This window comes from Sciurus vulgaris (genome assembly GCF_902686455.1).
Source record: "Sciurus vulgaris genome assembly, chromosome: 4".
In the NCBI taxonomy this organism is placed as follows: Eukaryota; Metazoa; Chordata; class Mammalia; order Rodentia; family Sciuridae; genus Sciurus; species Sciurus vulgaris.
Window position 1 is genome coordinate 90170063 of NC_136464.1, and position 16807 is coordinate 90186869.

At 37.6% G+C, this 16807-nt stretch overlaps 1 protein-coding gene across 1 annotated transcript; it reads left to right on the forward strand.

The window, feature by feature from the left end:
* The first annotated feature begins 12500 nt into the window (after positions 1-12500).
* LOC306658830 (small cell adhesion glycoprotein-like) lies at positions 12501-14392 on the forward strand. Its single transcript, XM_079136132.1, has one exon. The coding sequence runs from the start codon at positions 12637-12639 to the stop codon at positions 12925-12927; it is 291 nt and encodes a 96-aa protein (XP_078992258.1). The 5' UTR covers positions 12501-12636; the 3' UTR covers positions 12928-14392.
* Positions 14393-16807: the final 2415 nt, after the last annotated feature.

A 16807-nucleotide genomic window follows, 5' to 3' on the forward strand; every position in this document is an offset into this window, starting at 1 on the left:
ATTTGTGCTTTAAAGGAATTCTTCTGTAAACTAAATAAAATGCCCTAATTCATGCACTGTACTCATAATTTATACTAATTTCACTAATTTATTTATTTTTCATATTATTGGTGCATTATAATTGTAAAATATACATAATTACATAATAATATGTAATGGTGGGATATGTTGTTATATATTTGTACATACACACAATACATCAATATAATTTGGCCAATATCATTCCCCAGTACTCCCCTTTCCCTCCTGTCCTCCCTCCCTTGGTCCCTTTCTTCTACTCTACTGATTTCCCTTCAATTTTATTGAAGTCTCCACCTTTCTTTCCTTTTTCCTCTCTGACTTCTAAAATTTGTCCTAATTTATATGATAGCCTCTTTTGGTTAGAGTTGAAATAATTTTGATGATGTGAAAACAAATACTAGGTACTTAAAAACAAAAATAGCAAACAAAATATAGCAAAAATAAGAAAAAAAGTCTATGAACATAATGCCTAAACATGTATTCTATTAAAAGTATGAATCCTCTTTTTAATGAAAAGTGAAGAAATTCTTTTCATTTTTGGTTTCCTAAATCAACTACAGAAAAAAAAAAAAAAAAAAAAAAAAAATTTCTAGGTAAGTTTTAAAGTTTTATTCCTTTGAAAAACCATTAAGGATTTATAGTATAATCTTGTAATTATAGTTAGAACATTTTAAAACTTCATACAGTTTAAAATACTACTTAAGAAGCTATCATCTTGTGTTTCTTTTCTAATTTCTTCTAATTATGTACAAAATCGTGATTTAAACCTGATTTTGCACAAGTAAAGTGTTTGGTAGACATATAATGAAGAGCTATTAATTCTTTTAAAATCATAAATGTTATTTTAGAATGATGAAGTAATGCTTCTTTGACACACAAAGGTAATTGAATCCAGTCAATAAGCATGTAGAAGACCTTGGACAACCTTGCAATAGTGTCACAGTGTTCTGAGAGTTACAAAGGATGTGGGGGGAGGCTAGTGGCAAAAATTTCTGTACCTAATTAACCACTCAGCAGAGAGTGATTTGTCTCAGACTAGATCAGGACCACTGGTTGTATGAGAAAACAGACTGAGGAGACTTTAGAAAAGATAAAAGGCAATAATTCTAGAGTTATTTTCAACTCTCCAAATGAAATAATTTCCAGGCACATATTCCATAAAGTTCATGCCTCAAATTCCCTTTACAACATCTCTGTCACCTACTCATTCTGCTCATATTCTTCCATGAGAGGTAACTTACTGTCCTTAACACATCCCAATTTTGAGGTTAGTTCCTCTGATTGGTTTGAAGCCTATCTTTCTCAACTTCTCTCCCAGGGACCAGAGCACACAAAGAACCAAGAGGACTCGTTCTCTACACTCCTCCACCTGCCCTCACCTCCATCCAGCTAGTTTTCTCTAGCTCCTTCCTTTTTTATATTTTTCCTCTCTCTCTGAAGTTTGAAAAAAAAAAAAAAGAATATAGATTATTCTAAAAGGTGTTTTTTTTTTTTATATTGCTAGTGTAACCAACATTAATAAAGGAAGAGATGCCTATGCACTTCTTCTCTGGAGAAGATTATTCATTGAATATATATGTATGTTTGTGGATAGGGCCAGTTGATAAGATTAATTCAACATGCCCTAGGCAGCATAGCACAATGGTTAGGTGTATACATTCTGAACAGAGAAAGTAGTTTCAAATCCTGGTGTTGCTGTTTACCAGCTGATGTGACCCTGGAAATCAGCACTTCCTTGAACTTGTTGTCCTTATCTTTGGGGTGAGGATCATGACAATACAGTCAGTCCTCTGTATCCGTGGGCTCTGTATCCATGAATTCAACAAACAGAGCAATAATATTCAGGAAAAATTGCATCTGTGCTGAATACATACAGACATTTTTCTTGCCATTATTTTCTCAACTAAAATAGAGTATAACAAATATGTACATAGCATTTGTATTGTATTAGATATTATAAGCAACCCACAGATGATCTAAAATATACAGGGGGATATGCATAGGTTATATGCAATACCACACTATTTTATCTAAGGAATTTGAGCATTTGCAGATTTTGGTACCCATGGAAGTCCTGGAATCAAATCCCCCATAGATTCCAAAGTCTGACTACTTTTTTTTAGTGTTATTGTTTTCTTTATTAAGGTTTGAATGACACATCACAAAGCATTTAGAATAGTGTCTGGCACATAGTAAATATTCACTGAATGTGATCAATTGGTGTTAGAATACATGGAGATGAGAAGAGAGAATCAGGGAAGGAGAGGACTTCTCTGAGAAAGAAGAGATAAATGTGGGAGTAGGGAAAGCACTGATATCATACAAGTCATGGGCCTCATGCTCTCTCTTCCTTAGCTTCATTCCTGGAATTGCTCCTCCAAGATGGCTCAGCTAGGAGGACTGTGGCAAGTGTGGAATAAACTAAAAAGTTCAGAGGATTGTATGGGATGATATGCAGTGACAATACCCTTCTGAATAACAGCAGATGAGTTTGGGTTCAACTTTATTTCCTTTATTAAAGAGAAAATGTTTTTTATGTTCATTTTTGATTAGTTAATATATTTATGTAGTTCAAAACTTGTAAAGATATAAATAGGGAAAAAGATTTTTACCCACTCTGTTCCCTAACCACCTAGTTCCTACTCTAGTGATCACTATTTGATTAGATTTTCAAATGAGAAGCTGTTATTGGACCAGCAATAGAGGTTCAGTTTTTTGTTGTTGTTGTTTGTTTTTTTTGTTTGTTTGTTTGTTTTTTAAATCCCAGCTTTCTGATTTGGGAACTCAGGGACAGCAAAGGGGTGGTTTTGAGATATGCTTTCCAAATATGTCTTTGTTACTTATTCTTTTTTTCAGTTCTTAACAGTCAGATACTTATTCCCCTGAATAAATCTTTTGAGGATGCTACTTTGTTGTGTTAACTTGTCAAGGATGCTGACTATATACATTATCTATACCATAACAGAAAATCTGTTATGAAGGAAAGCCAGCTATGGTATATTTCATGTAGCCTTTAATCTATGAATTTGTCTCAGACTTGTGTTTCATGAAAGGAAAAAAAAATCAGCAGCTTGATACAGTTTTATCTATCAGATCTAGCTTTTTTTTTTTAAACAAAGTCTGAGGAAAGCAAATCATATTACATTGGTCTGATTTGACTCTTCCAGGCAGTATATAGAAGGGTAAAAGGTCTCTGATTCTATCAAATATGCCCTGAAAAATAAATCTTGTGATTTGTTCATCTTCTCTCCATCTATCAAAATTAAACTAATAAACAGTCCCAGATGTAGAAGTAGAAAAATGGGGGGAAAAAAAATTTTCCTGCGCCAACTCAGTGAAAACTAACATCTACCAGAAAAGGAGCTGATTGTCAGCCTCTCCTTACACCAGCTCCATTCACTTAAAAAAATAATTATCACAAGTTAGAGAATGGTACTATAAACTCTTCTATTAGCAGAGGTTTGCTGGTAAATATTGGATTTAACCTAAAAGTTAAAATGTGGACATATACTGGACAGGTGAATGATTCTCTTTACACTGTTTTGTGGTAAAAATTACTCTCTAAGCTTGGATTTCTAGCCGGATATTTCACATTGCTGGCTTGCAGTGGAAATGCTTCAGGAAGGACCTGTATATGCAAGGCCATATTCCATATTTTGACATGTATAAGTACACACAAAAGAATTAGTATCATGGCATGAGTGCACTATGCAGTCAGTTTGAATGGATGTTTATGTATACGTGTGACCCTCAGATAAATAAACTGGATTTTCTCCATTTCAGTATTTTGCTAGTTTTCTCAGTTCTCTCCCTTGTATAATATCATTATGGTATGAATGGTCAAGATGATGTACCAGAAAGTCTTATTCCAAAATGAAGGTGGACATATGTATTAAATGGATACAGTGTTGTCATGTGTCTATGGAGACTCATGGCCCACTTTCATTTTCAACATGAACATAGCTTTAACTCTGTTTTTGCCTCTCGCTTCCCTCCTTCTTTATTCCACTTAATAAGACCCTTGGATTCTGTTGGACCTACTGGAATACATAGGATTCTCATCTCATGGTTAGGTGATTAGCAGCATTAATTCCATCCACAATCTTAATTCTCCTTTACTATATAACATAATCACAATTTCTGGGGATTTGGCCATGGATATCTTTGGGGAGCCCTTATTTTGCATACCTCAATAATATTGAAAGTATACACCTTTGCTTAATTGTCCTTGAACTTAGTGGGAAAATATTCAGTCTTTTACCAAAGGTGACTTGTTAGCTGTGAATTTTTTCTGGATGCCTTTTATCAGGTTAAAATTCTGTTCTATCCCTAGTTTCCTAAGAGTTTTCATCAAGAATGGGTGTTTGATTTTGTCAAATGATTTTTCTGCATCACTTGTCCTAATTATGTTTTATTTTTCTTTTGGACTCTTAATATGTTGCATTACATTGATTGAATTCACATATTCATTCAGCCTTGTGTTCCTGGAATAACTCCCTTTCTCATTATATATTATTCTTTTTATGTATTTCTGAATTCAATTTGACAGTGCCTTGTTGAATATATTTTTCATCTACTTTTGTGAAGGATATTGATTTTGATATCAGAGTCATGCTGACCTCATAAAATAAAAAGGGGAGCTTTCACTCCTACTTGTTGGAAGTAATTACATAGAAATTGATATTACTTCTTCTTTAAATATTCAACAGAATCCACCAGTGAAATTGTCAGGGCCTTCTACAGATACTATTTTATCATTTTAAACTATGAATTCAGCTACTATAGTAAAGGACTGTTCAGGTTATTGATTTCCTCTTATATGAGTTTGGTATATTTGTCATCCTCTAGGAATTGGCCACTCAAGTTGCCAAGTTTATGTGCATTGTGTTGATTGTAGAATTCCTTTATTTTAATTTTAATAAGTGTGGAGTGTATTGATAGCTCCTCTTTCACACTACATCAGTAATCCGTGTTTTCTCTCTAAGTCTTGCTAGATGTGCATCAATTTTATTTATCTTTTCAAAGAATCAGCTTTTAGTTTATTTTTTCTATTGTTGCTTTGCAGTTGTACTAATTTATCTGTTATTTTCTTTCTTCTCATATTCAATTCATTTTTGCAAGTTTCTGAAAAGAAAACCTTGATTGTTGATTTGTAATGATTCTCACGTTTATTAGAAGCATTTAATGCTATGAATTTCTCTTGAAGGACTCTTGACCTGCATCTCACATTGTGACATGTAGTGTTTCAGTTTTGTTCACCTCAAAATGTGTTATAATTTCTCTTGATACTTCTGCTCTGATCCATGGGTTATTGGTAAACACACTGTTGGATTCTGTGTTTGGAGATTTGTCTACTATCTTTCTATTGAGTTTTAGTTTGATTCTTTTATACTCAGAAATTATATTTTGCATGACATAAATTCTTTAAATTTTTTTTATTTGTTTCATGTCCTTGATGTTTATCCTGATGACTGTTCCGTGTGCACCTGAAAATAACGTGTTTGGTTTAGTGCTGGATGAGGTGTTCTCTAAATGTCAACTAGCTACTGTTGGTTGATAGTGTTACTCAGTTTTTCTGAATCCTTTCTGATATTCTCCTCATTTGCTTTGTCTAGTATGGGAAAAGTAGTGTTGAAATCACCAGTTACAATTGTAAATTAGCCTATTACCCTTTCGGTACCATGACTCTTTTGTTTCATCTATTTTGAGATGCTGTTTTAGATGCAGGCATATTTAGGATTTATTTTTCTCTTCCAGTTGAATTCATTCATTTATCAGTATGTAATGTTCCTCTGTATCACTGGAAGTTTTCCTTGTTCTGATATCTACTCTGCCAAATATTAAAATAGCTATTCCAGCTTTCTTTTGTGTTAACAATATATATCTTTCCATTCTTTTGCTTTAAGACTATTTGAATCTTTATATTTAAAGTGGGCTTCTTATAAGCAGTAGATTGCACCATGCTTTTAAATCCACCCCAACAGTCTTTTTTGTTGTTGTTGTTTTGTTTTCAATTTGGGAGTTTTATGCATTCATAGTTAATGTATTACTAATATGGTATGTTTAGGTATGTTTAGAAATACTACCTTACTTGTTTTCTGCTGGTCTCCAGTCTTTTGTTCCTGTTTTCTGCCTTTTATTTATTTTCTTTTATTAATTCAGCACTCTTTTATTTACTTTCTTTTATTAATTCAGCACTCTTTACATCTCTTTGTCTTAACAGTCACTTCTTGTATTTTGTGATTTCCTTATGAGTTCAGTTTTTGGCCTTTGTACTGCTCCTTGGATCATGTTTGATCCTACATCTGGGAATTTGGAAATACTATAGCCCTTATTTCTGTTCTTCCAGGCTTTCTTATTCTATTTAGAGTGTGATGCAAACAGTAGTGAGTCCAAAAATACATGTTCCATTTTAGAGGATAACTCTCTTAAGCTTCCTCCTCTCCAGAATTCCCTTGACTCTTTCTGGTTCCCTGGGCTCTGCATTTTACCTCTTTGACCAAAATTTGAGACTTCAGTTTCTTTACTCTGCTGTTTCATAACTCCTGCAACTGTGTGTGCAGACCTGGTGATGAAAGGACAAAGAAAGAAAAAGCCAAAAGCCAATAGGTATTCTCCCCATGGTGTTGGAACCATAGGTACTCTGGTAAGATGAAAGGATTCTCCTGTCTGAGTTTTGCATTCATCCCAGCCTCCTGCTGCAGTTGATTCTTTGGAGGCTCAGGCAAAACACACAAACAAACAAAAAACTTCTATGGAATTTACTTCAGTTCATGACCCCTTTCTTGTTCCTCTGACTAGCAAGCCAGGATACTCTTCAAGGTTATGTCCACAGCTAGCTACCTCTGATCCCAACCTAGGCGGTAACAGGAGAAGGGGGTAGTGTACTTTGTGGGGCTTGGGAACTCATTGCAGATTTGAAGGTACTCTGAATTTTGACCTTATTTCCCCATTTGCCTGCTGTCATCTATTTTTCAGAGTCCTAAGAGAGTTGTTCCACAAGGTGTTTGTGTTTGTATTCAGTAGAAGCTTGAGGAAGTCTTACTCAATCTTGCCTGAAACCAGAAATGCATTAAAGGATTCTGAATAGTGGATTTTAAAACACAGCAGCAGGAGTGAAGGTTGGGGATATAAAAGGCAGGAGAAAGGATTTGGACCCTTTCTTGTTTGAATTTAGTTCCTAGACATCAGCAAAACAAAAGGAAATTATTTCAAAAGACTTTGATATTATTGTTTTATACAACATTAATTGTATTACTATTGTTTCTAAAGAAGTATTGAAGTAGTTAATGTAAGAAAAAATATCGTTGGATGACACTACATTTATTTTGCAGGTTAATTTTTTTTATTTTGATTTATATGTAGGGGAATTGCTACACCCTCTATTTAGAGCTTCTAAAGCCAGGTGACTAATGCCATTCTCAGGCATTCCAGCCAATCTAGTAGCTAACATAGTTTCAAGATTACTAGAGAGCTCTCACAACCAAAATTCTGGAAAATAATTCTTTAAGCTTAGACCAAGAATAACTTTATCCTTTCTTCGCCCATTTCTTTCTGGCCACCTGAACTTACAATATATGTCCAGAAACTTTTCACCTAATGTCGGGGTCTTAAGCCCCCTTGTTCTTCTCCAGCAGTGACAAGGGAAGGGGACACTCCCCAACAAGGTCAGACCGGGATAGGTAGGGCCGACTGACCGCCCACACCTAGCCCTCCTCCCAGCCCTCCAGGTGGAGTACAATCAGACACGTCAGGGAGACCAGTCATTTATTGAGGAAATCACACAGCTTTTATGTAGGGTGGGGGCTAGGTGGGAACCAATCAGCTTAAAGGTCAGCAAGGGAGGGTGGTTCACGGAGATGAGAGTCCCATAGGACTATATGGCAAGCACGAGCTGATCATATTCACTGAACTGTTGTTAACCAATCCCTGATGGTAGTCCGATTTATCGTCATTAACTATTAAAACTGTCTTTGAGCCTTGATCTTGCTCACTCGCCAGGGAGTAAGGAGTCAGCCTGAGTTAGGTAACGTGTCATTAGTCCCAACAACCTAACAATTTAGTTGGTACTTTGGGAACTAATGTCTTATCATTCAAAGGAGGGGAACAATCTACTAATATATAATCAAGTCCAGGGTGCAAGGTATTTTCCTGATTTCCTTTATTCTCCACTGCACTGTAGGTATTGTGAAGCAAGCTCCCAGTACATTGTTACCAACTTGTCTGCATCTGGTGAGACAGAAAACATTCTCATGCAGCAAGTTATATGAAGCAGACTTATTATACACAGATGGGCAGCAAGTGACCAAAGACTAGGATCCATTGTGAGCCAGTTTCTCAAGTCTCCTAAAAGCTGCCTGGAACAGACGGAGTCTTGATGGCACATGCTCCATTTGCACCACAGCTAAAGGACCCCAGAGATAGTCTGCCCTGGGTGATGTTCCTCAGGTGCTGCATGAACCACTGGACTAAGGTTTGAAGGACATTCTGCTTAGGAGTGAGAGAAATAAACCCAGGCTCTCTCCTTGAGTAAGAACTCTTCCTTACTCAAGATGTTACTTCCCTCCAGGAAGAAGAACTATTTCAGGCATTTCCTTCCTATCTCAGGACATTGCCTTCCCAGTTCATTCTAGAGTCATTGTTGATAGTTACAAGCTAGAAAGGTGGGAGAATTGAGTCATCCTGAAGCCACCTGGAGAACTATGTGTACAATAGTACCTCAGTACAGATGGGGAACCCAAGACTCAGAGAGATTCAGTAACTTGTCCAAGAGTACAGCATCAATTCCAAAATAAAAGTTCTCTCATCATGCCACATATTTCCACCCATTCTTGGCATCCATCTTTGAGCAGATAAAATTTAACAGATAATTTAGGGCTGGAGATATGTAAGAGAAATAGGATCTGCTGGGGGAGGGATGGAGTAGGAAGGAAACAGCTTCTGAGATTGAAATCCTTCAGTTCTGCATCTGTTCTGTTTTCCCTTTTGATGCGGGGATTATAGTGGAAGAAATAATCTATTTTCCCTTCCTTTCTTTTCCTTATTTTTTCTAAAGAACATCTTTATTAGGGCTGCGGTATCTTGGTAGAAATGCTAGATCTCACTCCCTCATCCCTCAAACCCATTGGCACTCTTTTCCCTTTCTCTCTCTGTGTTCTAGAACTTCCTCAAATAGATGTACTGATTTTGCTTCTGTTCCTCTCTTCTGCTTTCCAGGCCCTAGAAGAAAAATAAAGGATGAAGAGTCCAGCTTCTGTGAATAAACCTGTGTGATTTTCAGGCTTGGCCAAAGACAATTGTAAAAGCTTTACCTCTCAGGCCCCAGACGGGAAATCTGCCTCCCCATGGTATTCTGGAAGGAGTCTCCATGAAGGACTCATCTCCCTCTGGCTGGTTGTGCTCTTTCACATTCCTAGCTTCAGTGCTTTCATGACTAGGTCTCTTTTTTTATATTATTTATTTACTTATTTTTGATTCTCTTTATTTGAGGCCTTGGGCTGAGATCTTCATTGCCTCTGTGGATGGCCCCTTACTAGTGGAAAAAGGGGAAACTTGAAGACATCTTCCCTGCTTCTGACTGAGTACCCATTACCTTTCCATGCATAGCACTCAGTCCTTGCCTTCTTCCCCTATTTCAGCATCCGTTAAACTGCCAAAGCCTTTATTTGGGGTTCCCTCAACAGTGAAAGGACCCTTGTGTTTACTAACTGCCCCCTGCCACGACTCTCCAGGGAAAAGTAGAACAGGGAGATTCAGGGTTTCCTCTGGTTTAGACTCCAGCTTACACCACTGCAGTAAGTGATTAAAGGCTTAACTCATTTTTCACTTGTTGCTTCAGTGGCTACTCAGATACCTAATGGCTAATTACTTGTAGCTCCACTGAGATGCTGACAAAACAAAACCCATTAGAAGCAAAGATGGATCTAGAAACTGGGGACTCACTGAATGTTCCACTGAAGGAAACTTGCAGGCCAGCTTCAGAGGAAGAAAGACTCCTGGCAAATTGTGTTCCCACTCTCATTTCACAAACCCAGTTGCATTTCTCTCTAAATTCTCACTCACTTTCATAGTTGCTCAGTTTGGGCAAGCTTCCCATGGTGAGAAATAGTTTTCTAATAGTGTCTTCTATATACTAATACTACTTCATAAAATAGTTGTTTTATTTTATGAAATCATGCAAATTCTGTTATGAACCTCACACAAAGCATGTGCATATGTTTCATGAACAATTAACTAAACAAATAAATGAATGGCCAGACAACCATATAGTTACCTCAATCCTGAATCCTGGGATCAGAGAAAGGAGAAGCCACACACAGAACAGACCTAATGATTGCAGAATCTGACAGGGGAAGGAGGGAAGAGAACAGCAGGTAGTCGTAGGTAGGAGTGGGGGGAAAAACACAGGAAGTAGAAAAGGCAATATGATACCTCTATTCTTACCTCAAAAGCCAAAAAAATCAATTTTCTGTCTCCTGACTGTTGTTTCTGAAAGCTTAATATGCCTCTGTAGAACAAGACCAGGAAATTGAAGGTCCCTAGTACTACCCTGCTGAGCTCCACCAAGTTTAGTTTGAATGAAATGAAAAATCAAAGTATCGATATGTTCCATTTCCATTGGATGCTTAAAGAGTTTTTCCTTCATTTATTTTTTCTCCAGAAAAAAATCTTACTCTTTGAAAAATCTAATACAACATCTGGAGCCACATTATTCTTCTCCCATCAGTAAATATAAGGTTGACCAACATTATCCCAGATACTTCATTGTCTTGCTGACAACAACATGGTAATTGGTATTAATGCCTGAAAATTAAAGCCTTTCAGAAATGATAGACTTGATTTAGTACCACTGGCAATGCTCTCATTAAATCAGTGAGGACTGTGTAGTACAAATGTACAGTTCCTTTATCCATCACTGTAACAACCTCAGGGAGCCTCATTGAAAATGCACATGACAGATCAGATAGGTAATGCTGTTGCCCAAATAAAGAGAACATAGAAATGAGAGTAAGATAATATAAAATTTACCTTACAGAAATCATTAAGTAATCATTACCTGGGTAAATTATGCATTTTACACAATCTGTAATATTCTATATTTAAGAGCCTTGGAGGGACAAATATACATTGCACTAAATGTCTGACGATTCTAAGTTGGAAAGGGATGGCTCTTCATTATTAGCTGCTAACACAGGTCCACTGGATTACTGTAAGTGAGAATATGCAAATACTCTCCCTTAGGAAACTGGGAGGTAGAATTCTGCCTCAATTGACTATGGTCATCGCCATTTCTGCTCCCACTGTGCTCATGTCTGTGCACCGTGCACCCTGCACCTACATAAGTGCATCATGCGCACACACACACACACACACACACACACACACAGAACCAAGATATACTATATGAAAATCTCTACAGAGAAGAAGCCATCATTCTTAGGCAAGTGAAGAATAAGGAGAAAAGAAAAATGTCAAATGGTGGGGAAAGTTGAGAAAGGAGAAGAACATATGGGAAATAGAGAATGACATATATAGGAGGGTAGGCAGAGCAGAGTTTAGAGAGGGCGTAGAGGAACATGCACCTAGGACTCTACGTGTGGCTTTTATTGTCACAAAATAAGGAGTCTGCTTAAAATCACATCCAATGGGATATAATTACTGAATAAGTAAAAGGCATTTTAATCTATAAGACTGTCTTAGAGATTAATGACTGAGAAAAGTGAGAACGGTATCAGTTTTGCCCTTCCAGGTATAGCAGAATTCAAGATGGGACAAGATCATTTGCATAATACTATTTGGAAGCCAGGAACCAGCCACCAATAGCAATAAGAGCTCTATTAACCTGCAGATCCAGTGGATCTCTTAGATTAAATGATCCTGAGGAACTTAAAAGATTTGGTTGCATAGTCCCAGGAAAGGGGTGTAAATAATCCCAGAGCAAAGCTAACTTGTTTGGGAATCACCCAAATACTCTTGGGCAGAGTATGTGGCAACCTTGCTGGTGGAATCAGTGTGGATGGTGAAAGTACATGACAATCTCACGAGAAGGTGAAGTCTGATATCTTTCATCAGAGACAGGCCAGGTACAGCAGTTAAGACCGCTGGTGAGTGGAAAGAGTTCATCTTTTGTGGCTACTGCAAGAACATTTAGCTTATCTTGATAATTTTCCTGACAGGTTTGCAAACCAACCACTATTTGCCCTCTTACTGAAATTGCGACTAGTCCTTCTTGATTGACCTCTTATGATTCAAAGCAGCCTGGGGATTTCTAGTCCAGGCAATGGTTGCAAAAGCACAAAAAAGAAGTCAAATCAACTCATGTAACAGAGAAAGCCTGGGTTGTGCTTGAATAAAGTGCTTCACAATTTAAAATAAACCAACATGAAAGGGAAATCATCACTTTTTCAGAGACTATAAATAATGCAGCAATCTTCCAGAAAAAAGCCTGTTTTTCGTTTAAGATCATGTTTGTGCTCTCCGGGTAGCCGCGAATCTCTGAGGTTCCCGCCCCCGTCCAGTTCAAAAGGACCCGCAGAGTGGTGGCTGGCCCTGCCCCGCAGCCCGTCCGACTGGTAAGATCTGCCGATTCTGCAAGGTATTCAACCCTTGGCAGCAATGACTGACCTCCGGACCACACCTTCACCTGGAGAACTGACCACCCAACTTCTGCAGGCCACTGAGGCCTTGTCCCCAGAAGCTGAAGAAGTCAGCACAGCACTTATTGCAGTTGTTATCACCATGGTCTTCCTCACCCTGCTCTCTGTTGTGATCTTGATCTTCCTTTACCTGTACAAGAACAAAGGCAGCTACGTCACCTACGAACCTGCAGAAGGCAAGCCCAGCACCATCCTCCAGATGGAGAGTGACTCAGCCAAGGGCAGAGAGAAGGAGGAGTATTTCATCTAATGATTCTCAGGCCCCAAGGAGCTAATTCCTGGCTCCTGTGCTAACACATCAACTGTTTAATTTATTTAGAGGAAAGTTTTATCTGAAGCCAGTGAGTGACATTGATGTGGGCAATTCCAAGCTTCTTCCAGGGCACAGGCCCAAATGCCAACTGGACTGAACTCCCAGTTCATGACCAGGGACATGAAAAAAGCTGCTTATGTCTTTGACCAGACCATGTAATAGAGTTGGTGTTTGTGACTCGCCAAGGAGGGGCTATGCTAGGGAACATTTGAGTATGTGCCTCAACACATTGAAGGAAGGAAAAGAATGTCGCTGGTCATACTCTGTTTCCTCACTTGGTCACCTAGTTATAGCCCTGGTGGAAATATCCATAGAATTTCTTCCCAGTGGTTGGATTCTATAGGAAAAGGCCAGGTTAGGAGGGATAGGAGACTTAGGGGATCTTACCTCCTGATGAATGTGCTGCATCTCTTAGTTTCAGCCCCCTTTCCACGTTCCCCAATAACCTTATACGTATGCTATTTTTAGCCAAATTAAACTTTTTGATATAGAAATCAGGTTTTCATGTGAAAGAAGTTAACTACATTTTGACTTAATCTTTGCTTAAACTTTTTTGACATCATTTTCTTTTGCTATTTAATCCCTTTGCATATATCCTATTCTAAGCAGTAAGGAACCTAGGGAAGTTCCAGAAATTCCCAGAACTTATCGGCAGTTTGAGACAGAGATGGTCAAGGAAGCTTGTCCCAGAGGAGCATTATCAGAAACATACCCTGGGAGAGGAGTTGGTTTAGTCTCCATTGCTGGCAAGAGTCAGTGTGTCCCAGATCCCATACAGAGGAAACCAGGAAAAACTTACCTACCTCCTTTCCCACCAGCTTCTTCACAATCCATCCAAGAAGCTTCTTGAATTTAATTTAGTTTCAAAATGATGCGTGTTTAAAAAGTACAATGTTTTGGTATAAATTATTAGCTCCTCAGATAATGTTTACTTTGGAATTACGCTAGCCCTCTTTTAAGGTCTTTATGTATTGACTTCATTATCCAAGCTTAAGTGACCCAAGGTAAGATCCAAAGGCTGAGCAATCAATCTTGGCAGCCTAGATTCCAGTTTTCAGTATTTCACCACACAGAGCTTTGGGAAAACTAACCGAAGGGTACCTGGAATATATAGGGAGATTGCAATACTAAGACATTTTCCTCAATTTGTATTGTTGAGCAAATAAGGAGAAACCAATTTTGTTCCCTGAGTAAGTTAAGGCTCAGAATCCCAGGATATGGAAGTTGTTTAGGTAGTGAAGTGATAATAAGTGTAGACTCTAAAGTGAAATTCATGAAAATAGTCAAAAATCTTGGCCTTGTACTCCTGCATTTATTTCAAAGAAAACAGAATAGTAGCAGCACCTAGCTGAGTTCTAGGTGGGAAATAAAAGAAGTTATATACAGAAAAAAACAAACAAACAGAAAACATGTTTGCTATTGAGCTATAGAAAACAACTTCAAGCCCCAAAAGCTGGTAATCTTGTTTTTAAATTGTCCATGAAATTCATGTCATTGCATCCCCTGAGACAGGAGCAGTTGGTTTTAGTCTGAATCTTGGTACTTCCTAGTTTTGTTTTTTTTTTTTTTTTTTTTTTTTTTTTTTTTTTTTTTTACCTATATGATGTAGAAATGTCCTCTCTTATTTATGTGACTGGAACACATTTAAATGTCCCATTTAGTTATTTGGGTTAGTTTTAGTCTTGCATCTCACTAATTGTTCCTTGTTACATTCGACTGATAAAGCTTTCAGCAGGTGGGTTCTCCAATATTGAAAATTCACCCTAGCTCAGTTCAGACATTTTAAGATTATGAGTGATGGAAGAATAAAGTACACTGAAAAGTAGCTTAGATTAAGCAACAGGGCATTGGTTGAGCATGAGTGCCCAAGGATGTATTTGCTGAATTGTAGCCTGAAGCAATGTAACATCACAGCAGAGAGCTGAGGAACAACTGTAGCCAAGAAAATGTGCTAGCGTGTGGCAGTCAAGGACAGGGTGACTTAGTTCGAGCAAAATTGCTGTCTACAGAACAAGAACACCATTCTTCAAATAGCAACAAGGCCCCTAGCCTAGTCATAAGCAAGAGATGCTAGGAAAATGCCATATATCTTATCAATGTGACAGAGCTTTGAAGTCAGACATTATATATTTACCTATTTCTATATGCAGGTCGAAAAATCAGTGCATTGGTTTTGTTTTAAAGAAAAATGACTTGTAGGTATATAGAAGGACATACATAAACATTACAACCTCAGGATAACATTATGGAAATCAGAACTAGAATTGAGAATGAGGCATATCCATATCCAACAAAATGGATTAAATAGACCACGCATTAAATGATGAGGAAGACTTACAAATTGGTTTTGTGCCTTGAGTTCCAAGGTAAGTTGATAATTATGAATTCTAATAGATTGTAAAAATGTCTACCTATGGGAAGCCATCCATGTTTAGCAGAATCAGGCTTGGCTGAGCCATGGGACACAGAGGTCTGACTCCCAGGAACTGGCAGCCACAAGAGACTGTTTCAGATAGCCTGGGGTAGATGACCCCATACAGAGGTGGCTCACCATCTGAGGATATGCTAATTCTCTAAGCAAATGGCTTCCCTAACTCCACCCCATCCTGTTCCTCATAGAAGAAGCTCCCCCCGCATCCCCCTTTACCTGTGAGTATAAATAAAGGGGAGGTTGGGCTCCACTATCTTGTATTGAGGCCAGATCTTGGCATGACCCAATCTGTTATACCCCCTCCCATTTGAAAAGATTATTGGCTCCTGTGTTTATTTGATTAGATACATTTCTTAGTGATTAATCCATAGCTGTCACCGTCTTCCAACTGAAATTCTTTTCTTCATCCACGCTGGACATGGCAGAACCCCCTACATCTAACAGTAATTTCAGACCCTCTACCCAAGTCCTTGGTATTGCCTTCTGACAAGACTCAAGGTCCTGGTGATCTGCCTAGTGATCTTCGCCTGTCAATGAGATTCTAGTAGAGATGAAGTGAAGGGAGGCTCAGAAAATGTTTATATATCAGGAATTTCTCTTTTTGAGGTTGTAATATTTGTGTATTTCCTTCTATACACCTACAAGTCATTTTTCTTGAAAACAAAACCAATGCACTAATGAATTTTCAGTCATTAATAGGTGACTATTAATGTCTGACTTTAAAACTCTGTCACATTGATAAGATGTACAGTATTTTCCTACCAACTGTTGCTTGTGACTAGGCTAGGGGCCTTATTGCTATTTGAAGAATGGTACTCTAGACAGTAATTATTATTATTTTATATATATAATAAAATATATATTATATAATTTCTAATGCTTCCATTATATATAATTATATATTATATAATTTCTAATGTTATGTTGATGCTCATAACATTATTTTACAGATGATATAATTGATGTTGTGAAGAATGAATCCTAGGCATATAAATAGTAAATAATGCCAAGGTTCATCAGTTCTGCCAGCCAGTGAGTTCCATGCCCTTTTCATTGAGCCAGGATGTTGATGGGAATAAAGCACAGACTTAGATGAGCTGGTTGGTTTTCTCAAAGTGGCATAATATTTCATACTGTAATCTACTATCTTTATTTTCCTAATGCCTATCTAAGCAAGATATTTTCAAAAAATATTTCTTGAACTGATGTGCGAAGACTAAAATGGATTTTAGAACAGACTGGTCTGTCTAAATCACCTGTAAATAAGATAGAATAGTGGTAATGGAACAGGCTTTCGTGTAAGAAAATATGAATTTAAATCCTAATTTGAGCTACTCATTAGACTACATGACCTTGTATGAGTTACTTGTAATCTCAATGATCTCA